Here is an 18,314-nt window from a genome sequence, read left to right on the forward strand (position 1 = left end):
TGTAATGCAGAAACACCCTGATAAAGGATGTAATGCAGAAACACCCTGATAAAGGATGTAATGCAGAAACACCCTGATAAAGGATGTAATGCAGAATCACCCTGATAAAGGATGTAATGCAGAAACACCCTGATAAAGGAAGGATAAAGGATAATGCAGAAACACCCTGATAAAGGATGTAATGCAGAAACACCCTGATAAAGGATGTAATGCAGAAACACCCTGATAAAGGATGTAATGCAGAAACACCCTGATAAAGGATGTAATGCAGAAACACCCTGATAAAGGATGTAATGCAGAAACACCCTGATAAAGGATGTAATGCAGAAACACCCTGATAAAGGATGTAATGCAGAAACACCCTGATAAAGGATGTAATGCAGAAACACCCTGATAAAGAATGTAAAGCAGAATCACCCTGATAAAGGATGTAAAGCAGAAACTTTCCCACACAACCCATGCAGTGTAAGAGAGTGCACACGAGAGGATGAGTGTGTCCTTATTTGGGTGTGTGTTGCAAGTGTGTGTGAGCGTGTGCTGGAGTGAGTGAGTGACCTGATTTCAGGTTATGGTATGATGTTACATATTCAGATACAATAACCTACTTACAGTAATCTTTCTTTCACTCTGTGGAGTTCTCATTTTCTCCCCTCCTTCTCGCCATCTCTCTCTCTCTCTCTCTCCAGGGAAATTACTGTTCTCTGTCAGTTTCCTGGTGTTCCTGCTGATGCTGATCCTGCTGGGAAAAGGCTTCACTGTCACCAGGTAGGGAGTGTGTTTGTGTGTGTGTCTCAGGCCATCTCACCTATGGTCTCAGGGTCAGAGCTACAGTAGCTGTCCCAGCCTTAATAACACCCTCTACCATAGAGGACATGTCAGTCTAACTGCTTGGCTGGCTGACAGGTTCACTGCTTACAGTGTGTCTCAGGATTAAATCCTCCAGCCACTCTCTCTGTCTCCTTCTAACTCGTAACCAGTATGCCAGTCTCTCTCTGTCTCCTTCTAACTCGTAACCAGTAGGCCAGTCTCTCTCTGTCTCCTTCTAACTCGTAACCAGTACGCCAGTTTCTCTCTGTCTCCTTCTAACTCGTAACCAGTAGGCCAGTCTCTCTCTGTCTCCTTCTAACTCGTAACCAGTAGGCCAGTCTCTCTCTGTCTCCTTCTAACTCGTAACCAGTACGCCAGTCTCTCTCTGTCTCCTTCTAACTCGTAACCAGTAGGCCAGTCTCTCTCTCTGTCTTACTCCTTCTAACTCGTAACCAGTAGGCCAGTCTCTCTCAAATCAAATCAAATCAAATCAATTTTATTTGTCACATACACATGGTTAGCAGATGTTAATGCGAGTGTAGCGAAATGCTTGTGCTTCTAGTTCCGACAATGCAGTAATAGCCAACAAGTAATCTAACTAACAATTCCAAAACTACTGTCTTATACACAGTGTAAGGGGATAAAGTATATGTACATAAGGATATATGAATGAGTGATGGTACAGGGCAGCATACAGTAGATGGTATCGAGTACAGTATATACATATGAGATGAGTATGTAAACAAAGTAAACGAAGTGGCATAGTTAAAGTGGCTAGTGATACATGTATTACATAAGGATGCAGTCGATGATATAGAGTACAGTATATACGTATGCATATGAGATGAATAATGTAGGGTAAGTAACATTATATAAGGTAGCATTGTTTAAAGTGGCTAGTGATATATTTACATAATTTTCCATCAATTCCCATTATTAAAGTGGCTGGAGTTGAGTCAGTGTCAATGTCAGTGTGTTGGCAGCAGCCACTCAATGTTAGTGGTGGCTGTTTAACAGTCTGATGGCCTTGAGATAGAAGCTGTTTTTCAGTCTCTCGGTCCCAGCTTTGATGCACCTGTACTGACCTCGCCTTCTGGATGATAGCGGGGTGAACAGGCAGTGGCTCGGGTGGTTGATGTCCTTGATGATCTTTATGGCATTCCTGTAACATCGGGTGGTGTAGGTGTCCTGGAGGGCAGGTAGTTTGCCCCCGGTGATGCGTTGTGCAGACCTCACTACCCTCTGGAGAGCCTTACGGTTGAGGGCGGAGCAGTTGCCGTACCAGGCGGTGATACAGCCCGCCAGGATGCTCTCGATTGTGCATCTGTAGAAGTTTGTGAGTGCTTTTGGTGACAAGCCGAATTTCTTCAGCCTCCTGAGGACCTATTTGGGCGGTAAGCAAATTGGAGTGGGTCTAGGGTGTCAGGTAGGGTGGAAGTGATATGGTCCTTGACTAGTCTCTCAAAGCACTTCATGATGACGGAAGTGAGTGCTACGGGGCGGTAGTCGTTTAGCTCAGTTACCTTAGCTTTCTTGGGAACAGGAACAATGGTGGCCCTCTTGAAGCATGTGGGAACAGCAGACTGGTATAGGGATTGATTGAATATGTCCGTAAACACACCGGCCAGCTGGTCTGCGCATGCTCTGAGGGCGCGGCTGGGGATGCCGTCTGGGCCTGCAGCCTTGCGAGGGTTAACACGTTTAAATGTCTTACTCACCTCGGCTGCAGTGAAGGAGAGACCGCATGTTTTCGTTGCAGGCCGTGTCAGTGGCACTGTATTGTCCTCAAAGCGGGCAAAAAAGTTATTTAGTCTGCCTGGGAGCAAGACATCCTGGTCCGTGACTGGGCTGGGTTTCTTCTTGTAGTCCGTGATTGACTGTAGACCCTGCCACATGCCTCTTGTGTCTGAGCCGTTGAATTGAGATTCTACTTTGTCTCTGTACTGACGCTTAGCTTGTTTGATAGCCTTGCGGAGGGAATAGCTGCACTGTTTGTATTCGGTCATGTTACCAGACACCTTGCCCTGATTAAAAGCAGTGGTTCGCGCTTTCAGTTTCACGCGAATGCTGCCATCAATCCACGGTTTCTGGTTAGGGAATGTTTTAATCGTTGCTATGGGAACGACATCTTCAACGCACGTTCTAATGAACTCGCACACCGAATCAGCGTATTCGTCAATATTGTTATCTGACGCAATACGAAACATGTCCCAGTCCTTCTAACTCGTAACCAGTACGCCAGTCTCTCGCTGTCTCCTTCTAACTTGTAACCAGTAGGCCAGTCTCTCTCTGTCTCCTTCTAACTCGTAACCAGTACGCCAGTCTCTCGCTGTCTCCTTCTAACTTGTAACCAGTAGGCCAGTCTCTCTCTGTCTCCTTCTAACTCGTAACCAGTAGGCCAGTCTCTCTCTGTCTTACTCCTTCTAACTCGTAACCAGTAGGCCAGTCTCTCTCTGTCTTACTCCTTCTAACTCGTACCAGTAGCCCAGTCTCTCTCTGTCTTATTCCTTCTAACTCGTAACCAGTAGGCCAGTCTCTCTCTGTCTTACTCCTTCTAACTTGTAACCAGTAGACCAGTCTCTCTCTGTCTTACTCCTTCTAACTCGTAACCAGTAGGCCAGTCTCTCTCTGTCTTACTCCTTCTAACTCGTAACCAGTAGGCCAGTCTCTCTCTGTCTTACTCCTTCTAACTCGTACCAGTAGCCCAGTCTCTCTCTGTCTTATTCCTTCTAACTCGTAACCAGTAGGCCAGTCTCTCTCTGTCTTACTCCTTCTAACTTGTAACCAGTAGACCAGTCTCTCTCTGTCTTACTCCTTCTAACTCGTAACCAGTAGGCCAGTCTCTCTCTGTCTTATTCTTTCTAACTCGTAACCAGTAGGCCAGTCTCTCTCTGTCTTACTCCTTCTAACTCGTAACCAGTAGCCCAGTCTCTCTCTGTCTTACTCCTTCTAACTCGTAACCAGTAGGCCAGTCTCTCTCTGTCTTACTCCTTCTAACTCGTACCAGTAGCCCAGTCTCTCTCTGTCTTACTCCTTCTAACTCGTAACCAGTAGCCCAGTCTCTCGCTGTCATACTCCTTCTAACTCGTACCAGTAGCCCAGTCTCTCTCTGTCATACTCCTTCTAACTCGTACCAGTAGCCCAGTCTCTCTCTGTCTTACTCCTTCTAACTCGTACCAGTAGCCCAGTCTCTCTCTGTCTTACTCCTTCTAACTCGTACCAGTAGCCCAGTCTCTCTCTGTCTTACTCCTTCTAACTCGTACCAGTAGCCCAGTCTCTCTCTGTCATACTCCTTCTAACTCGTACCAGTAGCCCAGTCTCTCTCTGTCTTACTCCTTCTAACTCGTAACCAGTAGGCGAGTCTCTCTCTGTCATACTCCTTCTAACTCGTACCAGTAGCCCAGTCTCTCTCTGTCTTACTCCTTCTAACTCGTAACCAGTAGGCCAGTCTCTCTCTGTCTTACTCCTTCTAACTCGTACCAGTAGCCCAGTCTCTCTCTGTCATACTCCTTCTAACTCGTACCAGTAGCCCAGTCTCTCTCTGTCATACTCCTTCTAACTCGTAACCAGTAGCCCAGTCTCTCTCTGTCTTACTCCTTCTAACTCGTACCAGTAGCCCAGTCTCTCTCTGTCATACTCCTTCTAACTCGTACCAGTAGCCCAGTCTCTCTCTGTCATACTCCTTCTAACTCGTACCAGTAGCCCAGTCTCTCTCTGTCTTACTCCTTCTAACTCGTACCAGTAGCCCAGTCTCTCTCTGTCATACTCCTTCTAACTCGTACCAGTAGCCCAGTCTCTCTCTGTCTTACTCCTTCTAACTCGTACCAGTAGCCCAGTCTCTCTCTGTCTTACTCCTTCTAACTCGTAACCAGTAGCCCAGTCTCTCTCTGTCTTACTCCTTCTAGCTCGTACCAGTAGCCCAGTCTCTCTCTGTCTTACTCCTTCTAACTCGTACCAGTAGCCCAGTCTCTCTCTGTCTTACTCCTTCTAACTCGTAACCAGTAGGCCAGTCTCTCTCTGTCATACTCCTTCTAACTCGTACCAGTAGCCCAGTCTCTCTCTGTCTTACTCCTTCTAACTCGTACCAGTAGCCCAGTCTCTCTCTGTCTTACTCCTTCTAACTCGTAACCAGTAGGCCAGTCTCTCTCTGTCATACCCCTTCTAACTCGTACCAGTAGCCCAGTCTCTCTCTGTCTTACTCCTTCTAACTCGTACCAGTAGCCCAGTCTCTCTCTGTCATACTCCTTCTAACTCGTAACCAGTAGCCCAGTCTCTCTCTGTCATACTCCTTCTAACTTGTAACCAGTAGGCCAGTCTCTCTCTGTCTTACTCCTTCTAACTCGTACCAGTAGCCCAGTCTCTCTCTGTCTTACTCCTTCTAACTGGTAATCAGTAGCCCAGTCTCTCTCTGTCTCCTTCTAACTCGTAACCAGTAGGCCAGTCTCTCTCTGTCTTACTCCTTCTAACTCGTACCAGTAGCCCAGTCTCTCTCTGTCTTACTCCTTCTAACTGGTAATCAGTAGCCCAGTCTCTCTCTGTCTCCTTCTAACTCGTAACCAGTAGGCCAGTCTCTCTCTGTCTTACTCCTTCTAACTCGTACCAGTAGCCCAGTCTCTCTCTGTCTTACTCCTTCTAACTCGTAACCAGTAGGCCAGTCTCTCTCTGTCTTACTCCTTCTAACTCGTACCAGTAGCCCAGTCTCTCTCTGTCTCCTTCTAACTCGTAACCAGTAGGCCAGTCTCTCTCTGTCTTACTCCTTCTAACTCGTACCAGTAGCCCAGTCTCTCTCTGTCATACTCCTTCTAACTCGTACCAGTAGCCCAGTCTCTCTCTGTCTTACTCCTTCTAACTCGTACCAGTAGCCCAGTCTCTCTCTGTCTTACTCCTTCTAACTCATAACCAGTAGCCCAGTCTCTCTCTGTCTCCTTCTAACTCGTAACCAGTAGGCCAGTCTCTCTCTGTCTTACTCCTTCTAACTCGTAACCAGTAGGCCAGTCTCTCTCTGTCTTACTCCTTCTAACTCGTAACCAGTAGGCCAGTCTCTCTCTGTCTTACTCCTTCTAACTCGTACCAGTAGCCCAGTCTCTCTCTGTCTTACTCCTTCTAACTCGTAACCAGTAGGCCAGTCTCTCTCTGTCTTACTCCTTCTAACTCGTAACCAGTAGCCCAGTCTCTCTCTGTCTTACTCCTTCTAACTCGTACCAGTAGCCCAGAGAGTGTGTGTGTGTGTGTGTGTGTGTGTGTGTGTGTGTGTGTGTGTGTGTGTGTGTGTGTGTGTGTATACATCTGTCTGTGTGAAAGCTAACCCCCCTGTGCGTATCCGTCTCTGTCAGGGCGAGGATCAGCCACAGTGGATCTGTCAAGCTGTCCATCTACATGACAGTCTACACCGTCACCTATATCATCCTCTTCATATACGAGGCAGAGGTACTGCAGCCTACACTACAGAACTGCTGCTGCTACACTCCTACTGTCCATGCTATACGTGAAGGGCCAGTGTATGACGGTCTAAGTTTCAACCGGGGATTCCTGTGTCCCACAACACTATGTTAGCCTACTGAGTTGAAGTCTAGGTATTAGCTCTAGGAGCTAGTCTTCAGGTCTCGGGCACGGTTACTCATCAGCCAAGCATGGATCACAGAATCACCTCCATTACAAGTGTAAAATGTGCTCTACTATAATGTAGAATGGGTCCCTCTTGAAAATGAGGTTCACATATCATGGAACCTCCTGGTAAGATAAAGGTGAAATTAAAGGGACCTACTCCTGATGTACTGTAGTATACAGGGATAGGAGTTTCTTACCCAGCCTGTCGGTGCCTAGCACTGGCCCTGTACATACATAATGCAGGGGACGACCGAGGGTAACCCTGTTTGACCAATGATATCCAGTCTCTGGCCTGTGAAACTGAATACATAGCCCGCAAGCAGAGGCACTGTCAATGACCCAGTTGTAGAGAAGTGTCAATGACGCACAAACAAACAAACATACATGTACACGCACACACTTGCAGACACACTCACCAACGAAAATGAGTAGATTTCACATCCCAACATGTCAGCAATCCACAGGCAGTTACAACACATGCTGGGGAACGTATTGTAATACACCTCTCTGCTATTTGAGGGTAAAGTTAGTAGGTTGATTGGTAGGGTGCGGTCCATTAGAGTGGTTGTATGATGTAAGTGTGTGTGTGTCTCAGTTCTTTGACCCAGGTGAGGTGCTGTATGCATATGACAGCCCGGCGGGCTACGGTCTGATGGGTCTCCAGCTGCTGGCCTACGTGTGGTTCTGCTACGCCGTCTTGATCTCCCTCAAACACTACCCTGAGAAACAATCCTTCTACATCCCCTTCTTCACGGCATACACACTCTGGTGAGAGGACATAGCCCTAAAACCCTTCACTCTGTGCATGCAGTTATTCTCTGTCAGGTTCATCAACTTCATTCCCTAAAAAGCATTACACCCGATAAACTCCCCGTCTCCCTTATCTTTCCACTTCTCGCTTGCTCGTCTTAAATCCGTCCTCCTCCGCCTCTCGTTTCCTTTTGTCACAACTCCACCATATTCATTTTTTCTCCTCCTTCCTTTACACATCTCACTCTCCCCCTTCCCTATCTCTCTCTCTCTCTCTTAATAATCTCTCTCCCTCATTCTCTCTCTCTCCTCTCTCTCCCTCATTAACTCTCTCTCCTCTCTCTCCCTCATTAACTCTCTCTCCTCTCTATCCCTCATTCTCTCTCTCTCCTCTCTCTCCCTCATTCTCTCTCTCTCCTCTCTCTCCCTCATTAACTCTCTCTCCTCTCTCTCCCTCATTAACTCTCTCTCCTCTCTCTCCCTCATTATCTCTCTCTCCTCTCTCTCCCTCATTATCTCTCTCTCCTCTCTCCCTCTGGCAGGTTTTTTGCGGTGCCCGTCATGGCTCTGATAGCTAACTTTGGCATCCCTCGCTGGGCACGGGAGAAGATCGTCAACAGCATCCAACTGGGAATCCACCTCTATGCTCACATCGTATTCCTCGTTAGTACCCTTCATCTCTCTACACACTCACACACAGGCATGCATGTGCGCACACATACACACACTGCCTCACTGTTGACGTTAATTATCTCGAAGACCTCATCGCCCGCCTCGTTAGTAACCCCATGCCCTCCACACGCAGGCAGGCACGCACACACTCACCTCTCTTTTAATATCTGTGAGTCATATCTCTCTGTCCTCTGCGTTAGTATACTCCCAATCCCAGACTTCTGCACCAGACCGAGCCTCTCGGTCCCAGACTTCTGCACCAGACCGAGCCTCTCGGTCCCAGACTTCTGCACCAGACTGAGCCTCTCGGTCCCAGACTTCTGCACCAGACTGAGCCTCTCGGTCCCAGACTTCTGCACCAGACTGAGCCTATCGGTCCCTGACTTCTGTACCAGACTGAGCCTCTCTGTCCTTTGTTAGTGACACATTCAGACACATACTGTTCTGTTCTTATATGTGCAGGAATGTGTATCAGTGTATGGAGAATACAGGGTAATATTTGTACAGACAATATTCTGAATATGATGCATTCCTCCCATCCATCCCCTCTCCCCCCTCCTTGCCTCGCCACAGGCTATCACGCGGCCCTCTGCAGCCAATAAGAACTTCCCGTACCACGTGCGGACCTCTCAGATCGGGATCCTGCTGTCTAGTCCGAAGGCGGGTGTGGCGAGTGAGAGTTTCCCCCACCATGCCTATGGGAACAGCTCCTTCCTGGGCGACTCCCAGCCCAACTTCACAGAACTCTTCTCCATCCAGTCGGTGAGTGGATGTATGGTCTGAGGAGGATCTAACTGATACTAAGGTCTGATATAGTCCCTGTAACACTCCAGAGGTGTTAGAGCACAGAGGAAGTTGTCAGAGAAGGATGTGGTAACTGATATTGTGACAAATACAACCCAGCGTGACCTTTAACATTTCAACCTTTACCTCCCTCTCCCTCAGGGCCCAGTGAAGACGGTGGAGGAAACGGTGGGCCGGAAGGGACAGGAAGTGCAGAGGAACAGTGAGCATAAGATCATCACCACCACGGCTGACCTGTCGTCACCCACCTTCCCCCCACTCCCTCCCCCCATGCTCCCCCGCCTCTCTGCCCACTCCCCCCCTCCCCCTCCACGACTCCCCTCCCACTTTACCGAGTACTTCAGCATGCAGGGGGAAGGAGGCGTGGGCACCAAGGCATGAGACAGACAGAGAGAAAGAGGGACACAGGGAGAAGGAGAAAGATCGAGAGGGAGGTGGAGGAAGATCAGGTAGCACCGAAAACAGGTCAAGCTATGTATAGCCACGAGGGAAGGATATAAGGAGGAAGAGAAGGGGAAGTCATCATAAGCAGACATGTGGAATAGAAGTTTGAAACGTCCCATTTTCACCTCTAAATAGAGAGAATGGGAAACGGCTGTGAGTTAAAGTGCTGAGCTTGTAAAAGAAAAAAAGAAGCAATAAATATTTGAACATGAGCAGAGAGAGAGGCACCGGGAGGGAGAGATGAGCAGAGAGAGAGGCACCGGGAGGGAGAGATGAGCAGAGAGAGAGGCACCGGGAGGGAGAGATGAGCAGAGAGAGAGGCACCGGGAGGGAGAGATGAGCAGAGAGAGAGGCACCGGGAGGGAGAGATGAGCAGAGAGAGAGGCACCGGGAGGGAGAGATGAGCAGAGAGAGAGGCACCGGGAGGGAGAGATGAGCAGAGAGAGAGGCACCGGGAGGGAGAGATGAGCAGAGAGAGAGGCACCGGGAGGGAGAGATGAGCAGAGAGAGAGGCACCGGGAGGGAGAGATGAGCAGAGAGAGAGGCACCGGGAGGGAGAGATGAGCAGAGAGGGAGGCACCGGGAGGGAGAGATGAGCAGAGAGGGAGGCACCGGGAGGGAGAGATGAGCAGAGAGAGAGGCACCGGGAGGGAGAGATGAGCAGAGAGAGAGGCACCGGGAGGGAGAGATGACAGAGTGGATGTAGCCTGACCAATAGAATGATAGGAGTGCACAGTGGAGACTGAACAAAACTCCTATGAACACTTATTCAAGACTTTATAAGGCATCAATGGAGGGGCTGAGGGAAACGTGTAAATAGCTGAAGAGAATGAGTTCCCATTACTCTAAAATAGTTGCAGAGTTTATATTACAAAAGGGATGTTTTTTTCCCACATTGTCGAATTCCAAGTGGTGCTGTGACCATTGCAGTTCTCATGCCATTACATTGTACAAGAGTAAAATGTTCACTCATATCCTGAAACAATACATTAATGTTTTTTTCTTCATGTTTGACAGATGTTGTTAACACAAAATATTGAATTTCTCCATATATAATATGTTGGGATTTATATTCTTAGATATGCTGATTGCTCCAGGCTATAGGATTGATATACCGATGTTTAAGTGTACAATGTTCAGTTTACTGTGGACCCCTGAGGTACAGCTAAAACAAGCATGTCTCTAAACTGATTATACTCCATGTGCTCATACAGTGCGCGTGCCTGTTGTACTACTATTCAATAACTTTGTATATTTCATACCATATAGGCTACCGAGGTGTTAATGTCACTTCTTCATCTGGAACCTTATGTCATACTGTCCACAGACAACTGTTTTAACTCCCAATACTACTGTTCAGTTCTCACTGGAGTGCAAGATATTAGCTTGCTCTGAATGTAATTCCTTGATGTATGTAGACCTTGGTGAATGTATTAATGCAATAGAGCACAAGGAAAGGGGTGGTTTTAAAGTCACATTTTATACTTTTTGTTTTTTTTACATAGAAATCATACTTATAGCTTGTTTTACTTTCAATTTCAGCCTCCATCCTTGACACATGATTTAAGGAGGGAAAGTTGTCCAGCGAGGATATGAACTAACTTCACAATCCCCCCCCCGACTAGTATGTAATGATGTCATGTCAACTGTGTGAGGGGCTCATTGTTGTTTCTCCATAAGTAGGAACAGTAGTTCTTCCTGAACATGAAAAGTCCTGGGCCCATAAACAACTAAAGCAAACCTTTTAGAGTAACTGTGAAAGTAGTAGCACCAACGTCCTGTTTGTCCTGCATGAAGCACTTTAATGTTCCCCTTCTCTTAGTTTTCTGTTCTGCCATTTATTTCAAAGTGACTTTGAATAACGCTTTAATCTGGATCATACGTATCCACACACTACATCCAATGATATTCCGGTATCAAATATACAAATGTTACCTGTAGATATGTTCATATTAATCAATGTGTATCAAGTGTCATTATCAGACATTTAAAAATGTACATGTATCTGAATAACATTAAGTTGATGAAATAGCCTAATGATATCAATGTAAGGGGGGAGGGTGTAATTCATAAGACAGTGTCAAGGCCAATTTACCACCTGTTTCTTCTAAGAAATGGAAATAATGGAAGTAATCAACTACATTGTATTTTTTTGTATAACTTGTTAATATCTGAGTATGAAACGTGCAACTCTCTTTAATATTTTTTTAATCCAGTCTGTAAAAAAAAAGGTGTGGGGGAAAGAATGGTGGTTAATGGACTGTTTCTAATGGTTTAATTAACAGCCCTTTATTGTCTTTCTGTAGTAATGTCTGGAGTAGGCTTGGTTTGGTCAGACTGGTACAGCACATGTTATGTACATGAGAACATACAGTCAAAGGTATAATGTAGTCTGTAAAAAATGACACTTGAATTAGATTGTTCTGGTGTTCTAAAGGTTTTGTCTCTGTAGGCGTATACAGTCGAAGTCGGAAGTTTACATACACTTAGGTATGTCATTAAAGTCTTAGAGTCATTAAAACTCGTTTTTCAACCACACCACAAATTTCTTGTTAACAAACTATAGTTTTGGCAAGTCAGTTAGGACATCTACTTTGTGTATGACACAAGTAATTTTTTCAACAATTGTTCACAGATTATTTCACTTATAATTCACTGTATAACAATTCCAGTGGGTCAGAAGTGCCTTTAAACAGCTTGGAAAATTCCTGAAAATGATGTCATGGCTTTAGAAGCTTCTGATAGGCTAATTGGCATCATTTGAGTCAATCGGAGGTGTACTTGTGGATGTATTTCAAGGCCTGCCTTCAAACTCCATGCCTCTTTGCTTGACATCATGGGAAAATCAAAAGAAATCAGCCAAGACCTCAGAAACAAATTGTAGACCTCCACAAGTCTGGTTCATCCTTGGGAGCAATTTCCAAATGCCTGAAGGCCCGAAGAACACCATCCCAACCGTGAAGCACGGGGGTGGCAGCCTCATGTTGTGGGGGTGCTTTGCTGCAGGAGGGACTGGTGCACCTCACAAAATAGATGGCGTCATGAGGACGGAAAGTGATGTGGATATATTGTAGCAACATCTCAAGACATCAGTCAGGAAGTTAAAGCTTGGTCGCAAATGGGTCTTCCAAATGGACAATGACCCCAAGCATACTTCCAAAGTTGTGGCAAAAAAGGACAACAAAGTTATTGGTGACCTTAATCCTATAGAACATTTGTGGGCAGAACTGAAAATGCGTGTGCGAGCAAGGAGGCCTGCAAACGTGACTCAGTTGCACCAGCTCTGTCATGAGGAATGGGTCACAATTCACCCAATTTATTGTGGGAAGATTGTGGAAGGCTACCCGAAACATTTGACCCAAGTTAAACAATTTAAAGGCAATGCTACCAAATACTAATTGAGTGTATGTAAACTTCTGACCCACTGGGAATGTGATGAAAGAAATAAAAGCTGAAATAAATCATTCTCTACTATTATTCTGACATTTCACATTCTTAAAATAAAGTGTTGATCCTAACTGACCTAAGACAGGGAATTTTTACTAGGATTAAATGTCAGGAATTGTGAAAAACTGAGTTTAAATGTATTTGGCTAAGGTGTATGTAAACTTCCGACTTCAACTGTATGTCTATTGCCTTTACAGTCCACGGTTACGGATGCCATTACTTGACTGAATAGATTTTGACAGGCAGGTTCCATTCATCCTGTACAACAAGCTGCATGATCAACTTATCTATGGTATTTTGTCTATTATACACAGACACAAGTGGAAGAGCAAAGGGAGAGAACAGGGTTTTATATGCATGACAGACAACAGCACAGCTTCCTGGGTATTTCGAGAGGTCTGGTTAAGAGCACATTACTGAAGCACTGTTCGAAATGAATGCATTTTAATGGTGTCAAATTAGGATATTCTGAATACGCTGTACATACACTTTTTGCCAAATTAAAATGGTTGGTTTTATTAGAGGCCTTGTCTGTTTCTTTCATACCTTGGCCACACTGTGAATGTGTATGTGATGTAGAAGGGCAAGGGCATTCGTCCAAAACATCTACTCCATCTTGGTACAGTACAATTATTTTCTGGAACCAACCTCACAATTAGAGCGCTTACAGGCAAGTGGCAAAGGAGAGCCAGTCCAATTGAATGTAATTGCAATAGGTTTGGGGCAATTTAGGCATGTAGTTACCAGTATGTGAAAACCAAACTCTACAGCAGCTCTTAACAAAACAGTTTGAATCTAAAACAGAATGAGGAAGCTCATGTGTGTGATTTTGCCTGGTTGAAGGTGGTTGCTTTCATGAAACATCCTGCCTCTATTTGCCACTCTGTTTATTCTGAATCAGTAGAGAGATTAAAAACAGGACATCAACCATGATGATAATGAAAAGTTTGGGGGACATGGTTCTGAACCGTTAGTGGGATTATTAACAGCAGTGCCATGAACAGAACTTTTCATTTGACTAACAGTCAAAATAACAGAACAATTAACATTGTCAAACAATCACATTTATTTTGACACACAACATCCTCTCATGTTCAGTGGGGTCCACAGAAAGTCTAATACTGTGCCAGTCATCTAAAACAGTGTGATCCACCAAAAGTGTTTGGGTGTTTTTCTTATTACACACAAAGCAACACACTGTTTCCAAACCAGGACCTAGTCAGAATCTGTGGACTATAAAAGTTTAGAGTACAACCCACCAGTGGGTCCCCTTCTTGGTAAATACAGGGGCTTATTCAGGAGGGAGCAACGTTCCAGAATGTTCATATACTGTAGAACAGACATGACATTCTAAATGTTTCACCATATCAAACACACCCCTGATCTAACACATGTGATGTCAGTGTGTGGCTGGTTGCATTATGCCTCAACCTTGGCTGCTGCCTGCTGTGCCCGCTGTTCTCTGTAGCCTTTGAGGAGCTGGTTGATTAGTGTGAGTTCATTGTCTCGCTTGGCGGTCTGGAGAGGTGGGAACGGGTTGCCTTTATACTCCAGCACGGCCATAGCAGCCTTGTCCAGGTTCTCCCTGTTGGGAATGCGGGCCATCCGGGTGTAGGCTTTGGGCTGGGTCTCAAACCTGGGAGCCAGGACCTTGAAGAGCTTTGGGATCAGGTCCTTTTCCTTAATCCACAGAGGAGAGAGCGACAGGATGACTGTCTGAAAGAACTAGGAACACACTCATACTAATCTGGTAGATAATAGTACAACAAAGCTGGTGACATTGGGACGGTCTGACTTGGTCATTAAAATGCTAACAAAGATCATAAAGAAAGAACATTTACTGTGAGCCAGAAGTTTGCCATTTTCATCGCTTTCTCGTCAGTGTCTCCCTTCTTGGCATAGTCAATCAACTGCAAAACAACATCACACATTGGTCAACATCGTCACAAGCTGTCAAAAACTACAGTAGCCTACTAAACAGGGATGGTTGAAGAAGTAGCTGACTGAACTCAACTCCATGGTTATATTTGTTTGATTAAAATTTATGAATTTCAGCAAACAAAGGCACATAACTAGATAGGTACAAGATAAGCGTTTCATAATCTACTATTGACCTTGGGCTCAGGTCCTTTTCCTTAAACCACAGAGGAGAGCGCGTAATCAGAGCTGAATTTCTTCCAAGCCAGGACTCCGCTAAACTCCATTGGTGGAGTTCATCAGAAACTTCCTTCACCATGGGAGTTGAGTTTAGTCAACTGGTGGAGTAGCCCAAAGGCCAGCAGATGACAATAGTCTCTTCATCTTACCATCCAAAGGAAATGTATGTAGCCAGCTATACACTCATATCCCCATGGACCGAGTTGTACATAAAATATTCTCCCTTTAGGTTGCAAAGGAGTTGATTTCCTCCTTAACTCAATTTAATGGCGAGAAGGTAAAAAAAAAAAAAAAAAGAGACTTTCCTTATGAAACACCATTTTCCGCCATGTTCTGAATGTTGCCAATCGCGTTAATCAATCAGGTTGGAGTAGTCAAAAATGTTCCACCCCTGGTCTGATTGGCTGAAGGGGTATACACGTTTATAGCCGGCTGCATACGTTCCTTTTGGCCGGTAAAATGAAACGACTCAATATCGCCATCTGCCAGCCTTTGAATTACTATTATTGAAGCAGCTGTGTTGAGCTGTGTAAAAGGGTAACGTTACCATCCATGTCCTCACCTTTTCAGCATAGAATCGAACTTCGTCTGCTCTACCTCGGGTGGTCTCTATCCTCTCGTGTCGAACGAGGCCGGTAAGAATGTTCCGAAGCATGTTTATTCGGGACTCTGGACCGAGACCCATTTTACGGGCCACCCGGCCATGGGATATCAACATCTGAATGGTGAGGCGCATCTTGTCGAGTTCAGACACCTACAAGAGGCTAGAAAGAAAAAAGGAATCAAACCGGTCTTTAAAAATGCAAAAGGATGTTTCTAAGGAAAATTATATTCCGTTATTCTCGTGTAAATTAGGTGTATGTCGCATAACGTGACAAATTTCGTTTGACAATTTTGACATTGCCGGTGCATCAGTTATCGCAGTCTGTGTGGGTGAATGGTGTTACGTGAAAAATAGTTCCACTTTAGGATGAAATGGTTCCGCCTCAAATGTATTCTATTTGTTTCTAGTTGTCATTAATTAATTCATTGTTTTGTTATTAGATATCAGGCCTTTCTATGTGCATAGAGATTTCAAAATGTAAAAAGGTTCATTTCTGATTTGGAAATGTAATTGGAAAAAGGGGAAAATATTTAAATGACTTATTTCTCTGCGATATATGATGACAAATAGCATAGATATGCAGTACCAGTCAATAGTTTGGACACACCTACTCATAATTGTCTTTATTTTTACTAATTTCTACATTGTAGAATAATAGTGAAGACATCAAAACGATGAAAAAACAAATATGGAATCATGTAGTAACCCAATTGTTTTTAAACAAACCAAATCAAAATATATTTTAGATTCTTCAAAGTAGCCACCCATTGCCTTGATGGCAGCTTTTCACACTATTTGCATTCTCTCAACCAGCTTCACCTGGAATGCTTTTCCAACAGTCTTGAAGGAGTTTCTACATATTCTGAGCACTTGTTGGCTGCTTTTCCTTCACTCTGCGTTCCAACTCATCCCAAACCATCTCAATTGAGTTGAGGTCAGGTGATTGTGGAGGCCATGTCATCTGAGGCAGCACTACATAACTCTCCTTTGTCGAATAGCCCTTTTGGGTCATTGTCCTGTTGAAAAACAAATGATTGTCCCACAAAGTGCAAACCAGATGAGATGGCGTATCGCTGCAGAATTCTGTAGTAGCCATGCTGGTTAAGTGTGACTTGAATTCTAAATAAATCAGACAGTGTCACCAGCAAAGCACCGCCACACCATCACACCTCCTCCTCCATGCGTCACAGTGGGAACCATAAATGCGGAGATCATCCGTTAACCTACTCTGTGTCTCACATTTTGACTTATCAGACCAAAATACAGATTTCCACTGGTCTAATGTCCATTGCTAGTGTTTCTTGGCCCAACCAAGTCTCTTCTTCTAAGTGGTGTCCTTTAGCAGTGATTTCTTTGCAGCAATTTAACCATGAAGACCTGATTCACACGGTCTCCTCTGAACAGTTGATGTTGAGATGTGTCTGTTACTTGAACTCTGAAGCATTTATTTGGGCTGCAATTTCTGAGACTGGTAACTCTAACGAACTTATCCTCTGCAGAAAAGGTAACTCTGGGTCTTCTATATACCACCCCTACCTTGTCACATCACAACTGTTTGACTGAAACACATTAAGAAGGAAAGAAATTCCATAAATTAACTTTTAACAGGGCACACATGTTAATTCAAATGCATTCCAAATGCATTCCAGGTGACTACCTCATGAAGCTGGTTGAGATAATGCCAAGAGCGTGCAAAGCTGTCAAGGCAAAGGGTGGCTACTTTGAAGAATCTCAAGTATAAAATATGTATATTTTTTTGCTTACTACATGATTCCATGTGTTATTTCATAGTTTTGATGTCTTCACTATTAGTCTACAATGTAGAAAATAGTAAAAATGAAGAAAAACTCTGGAATGAGTAGGTGTGTCCAAACGTTTGACCACTACTGTGTGTATATATACAGTGGGGAGAACAAGTATTTGATACACTGCCGATTTTGCAGGTTTTCCTACTTACAAAGCATGTAGAGGTCAAATTTTTATCATAGGTACACTTCAATTGTGAGAGACGGAATCTAAAACAAAAATATAGAAAATCATATTGTATGATTTTTAAGTAATTAATTTGCATTTTATTGCATGACATAAGTATTTGATACATTAGAAAAGCAGAACTTAATATTTGGTACAGAAGCCTTTGTTTGCAATTACAGAGATTATACGTTTCCTGTAGTTCTTGACCAGGATTTCTTGCACACACTGCAGCATGGATTTTGGCCCACTCCTCCATACAGACCTTCTCCAGATCCTTCAGGTTTCGGGGCTGTCGCTGGGCAATACGGACTTTCAGCTTCCTCCAAAGATTTTCTATTGGGTTCAGGTCTGGAGACTGGCTAGGCCACTCCAGGACCTTGAGATGCTTCTTACGGAGCCACTCCTTAGTTGCCCTGGCTGTGTGTTTCGGGTCGTTGTCATGCTGGAAGACCCAGCAACGACCCATCTTCAATGCTCTTACTGAGGGAAGGAGGTTGTTGGCCAAGATCTCGCGATACATGGCCCCATCCATCCTCCCCTCAATACGGTGCAATCGTCCTGCCGCCTTTGCAGAAAAGCATCCCCAAAGAATGATGTTTCCACCTCCATGCTTCACGGTAGGGATGGTGTTCTTGGGGTTGTACTCATCCTTCTTCCTCCAAACACGGCGAGTGGAGTTTAGACCAAAAAGCTATATTTTTGTCTCATCAGACCACATGACCTTCTCCCATTCCTCCTCTGGATCATCCAGATGGTCATTGGCAAACTTCAGACAGGCCTGGCCATGCGCTGGCTTGAGCAGGGGGACCTTGCGTGCGCTGCAGGATTTTAATCCATGACGGCGTAGTGTGTTACTAATGGTTTTCTTTGAGACTGTGGTCCCAGCTCTCTTCAGGTGATTGACCAGGTCCTGCCATGTAGTTCTGGGCTGATCCCTCACCTTCCTCATGATCATTGATTCCCCACGAGGTGAGATCTTGCATGGAGCCCCAGACCCAGGGTGATTGACCGTCATCTTGAACTTCTTCCATTTTCTAATAATTGCACC

General features: G+C 44.9%; 2 protein-coding genes across 3 annotated transcripts in view; one reads left to right on the forward strand and one right to left on the reverse strand.

The window, feature by feature from the left end:
- LOC115120679 (transmembrane protein 145-like) overlaps nt 1-13,054 on the forward strand; it is a 53,388-nt gene extending 40,334 nt beyond the window's left edge. The window contains exons 10-16 of one of the 2 annotated variants that reach the window (XM_065007956.1): nt 687-765; nt 6,141-6,234; nt 7,010-7,182; nt 7,707-7,827; nt 8,410-8,598; nt 8,782-8,842; nt 10,627-13,054. In XM_065007956.1, the coding sequence (XP_064864028.1) occupies nt 687-765; nt 6,141-6,234; nt 7,010-7,182; nt 7,707-7,827; nt 8,410-8,598; nt 8,782-8,842; nt 10,627-10,646 (737 nt within the window). In that variant the 3' untranslated portion in view covers nt 10,647-13,054. Of the gene's footprint in view, nt 1-686; nt 766-6,140; nt 6,235-7,009; nt 7,183-7,706; nt 7,828-8,409; nt 8,599-8,781 lie in introns of both variants that reach the window. The other variant, XM_065007955.1, reaches the window with a different exon arrangement.
- A 519-nt stretch (nt 13,055-13,573) lies between these two features.
- On the reverse strand, nt 13,574-15,629 carry LOC115101437 (large ribosomal subunit protein bL17m-like). The gene is made up of 3 exons (XM_029620922.2): nt 15,251-15,629; nt 14,373-14,441; nt 13,574-14,211 (listed from the first exon to the last, which is right to left on the reverse strand). The coding sequence occupies exons 1-3, from the start codon at nt 15,422-15,424 to the stop codon at nt 13,951-13,953; spliced, it is 504 nt and encodes a 167-aa protein (XP_029476782.1). The 5' UTR covers nt 15,425-15,629; the 3' UTR covers nt 13,574-13,950.
- Nucleotides 15,630-18,314: the final 2,685 nt, after the last annotated feature.

This window comes from Oncorhynchus nerka, linkage group LG3 (assembly GCF_034236695.1).
Source record: "Oncorhynchus nerka isolate Pitt River linkage group LG3, Oner_Uvic_2.0, whole genome shotgun sequence".
In the NCBI taxonomy this organism is placed as follows: Eukaryota; Metazoa; Chordata; class Actinopteri; order Salmoniformes; family Salmonidae; genus Oncorhynchus; species Oncorhynchus nerka.

Coding starts and splice junctions, on each gene's coding strand:
- LOC115101437 (XM_029620922.2), bottom strand. CDS start 15,424: ATGCGCCTCACCATTCAGATGTTGATATCCCATGGCCGGGTGGCCCGT. Junction 14,442..15,250: donor TTCGATTCTATGCTGAAAAG/GTGAGGACATGG, acceptor GTTGTTTTGCAG/TTGATTGACTATGCCAAGAA. Junction 14,212..14,372: donor TGGCAAACTTCTGGCTCACA/GTAAATGTTCTT, acceptor CTGTGGATTAAG/GAAAAGGACCTGATCCCAAA.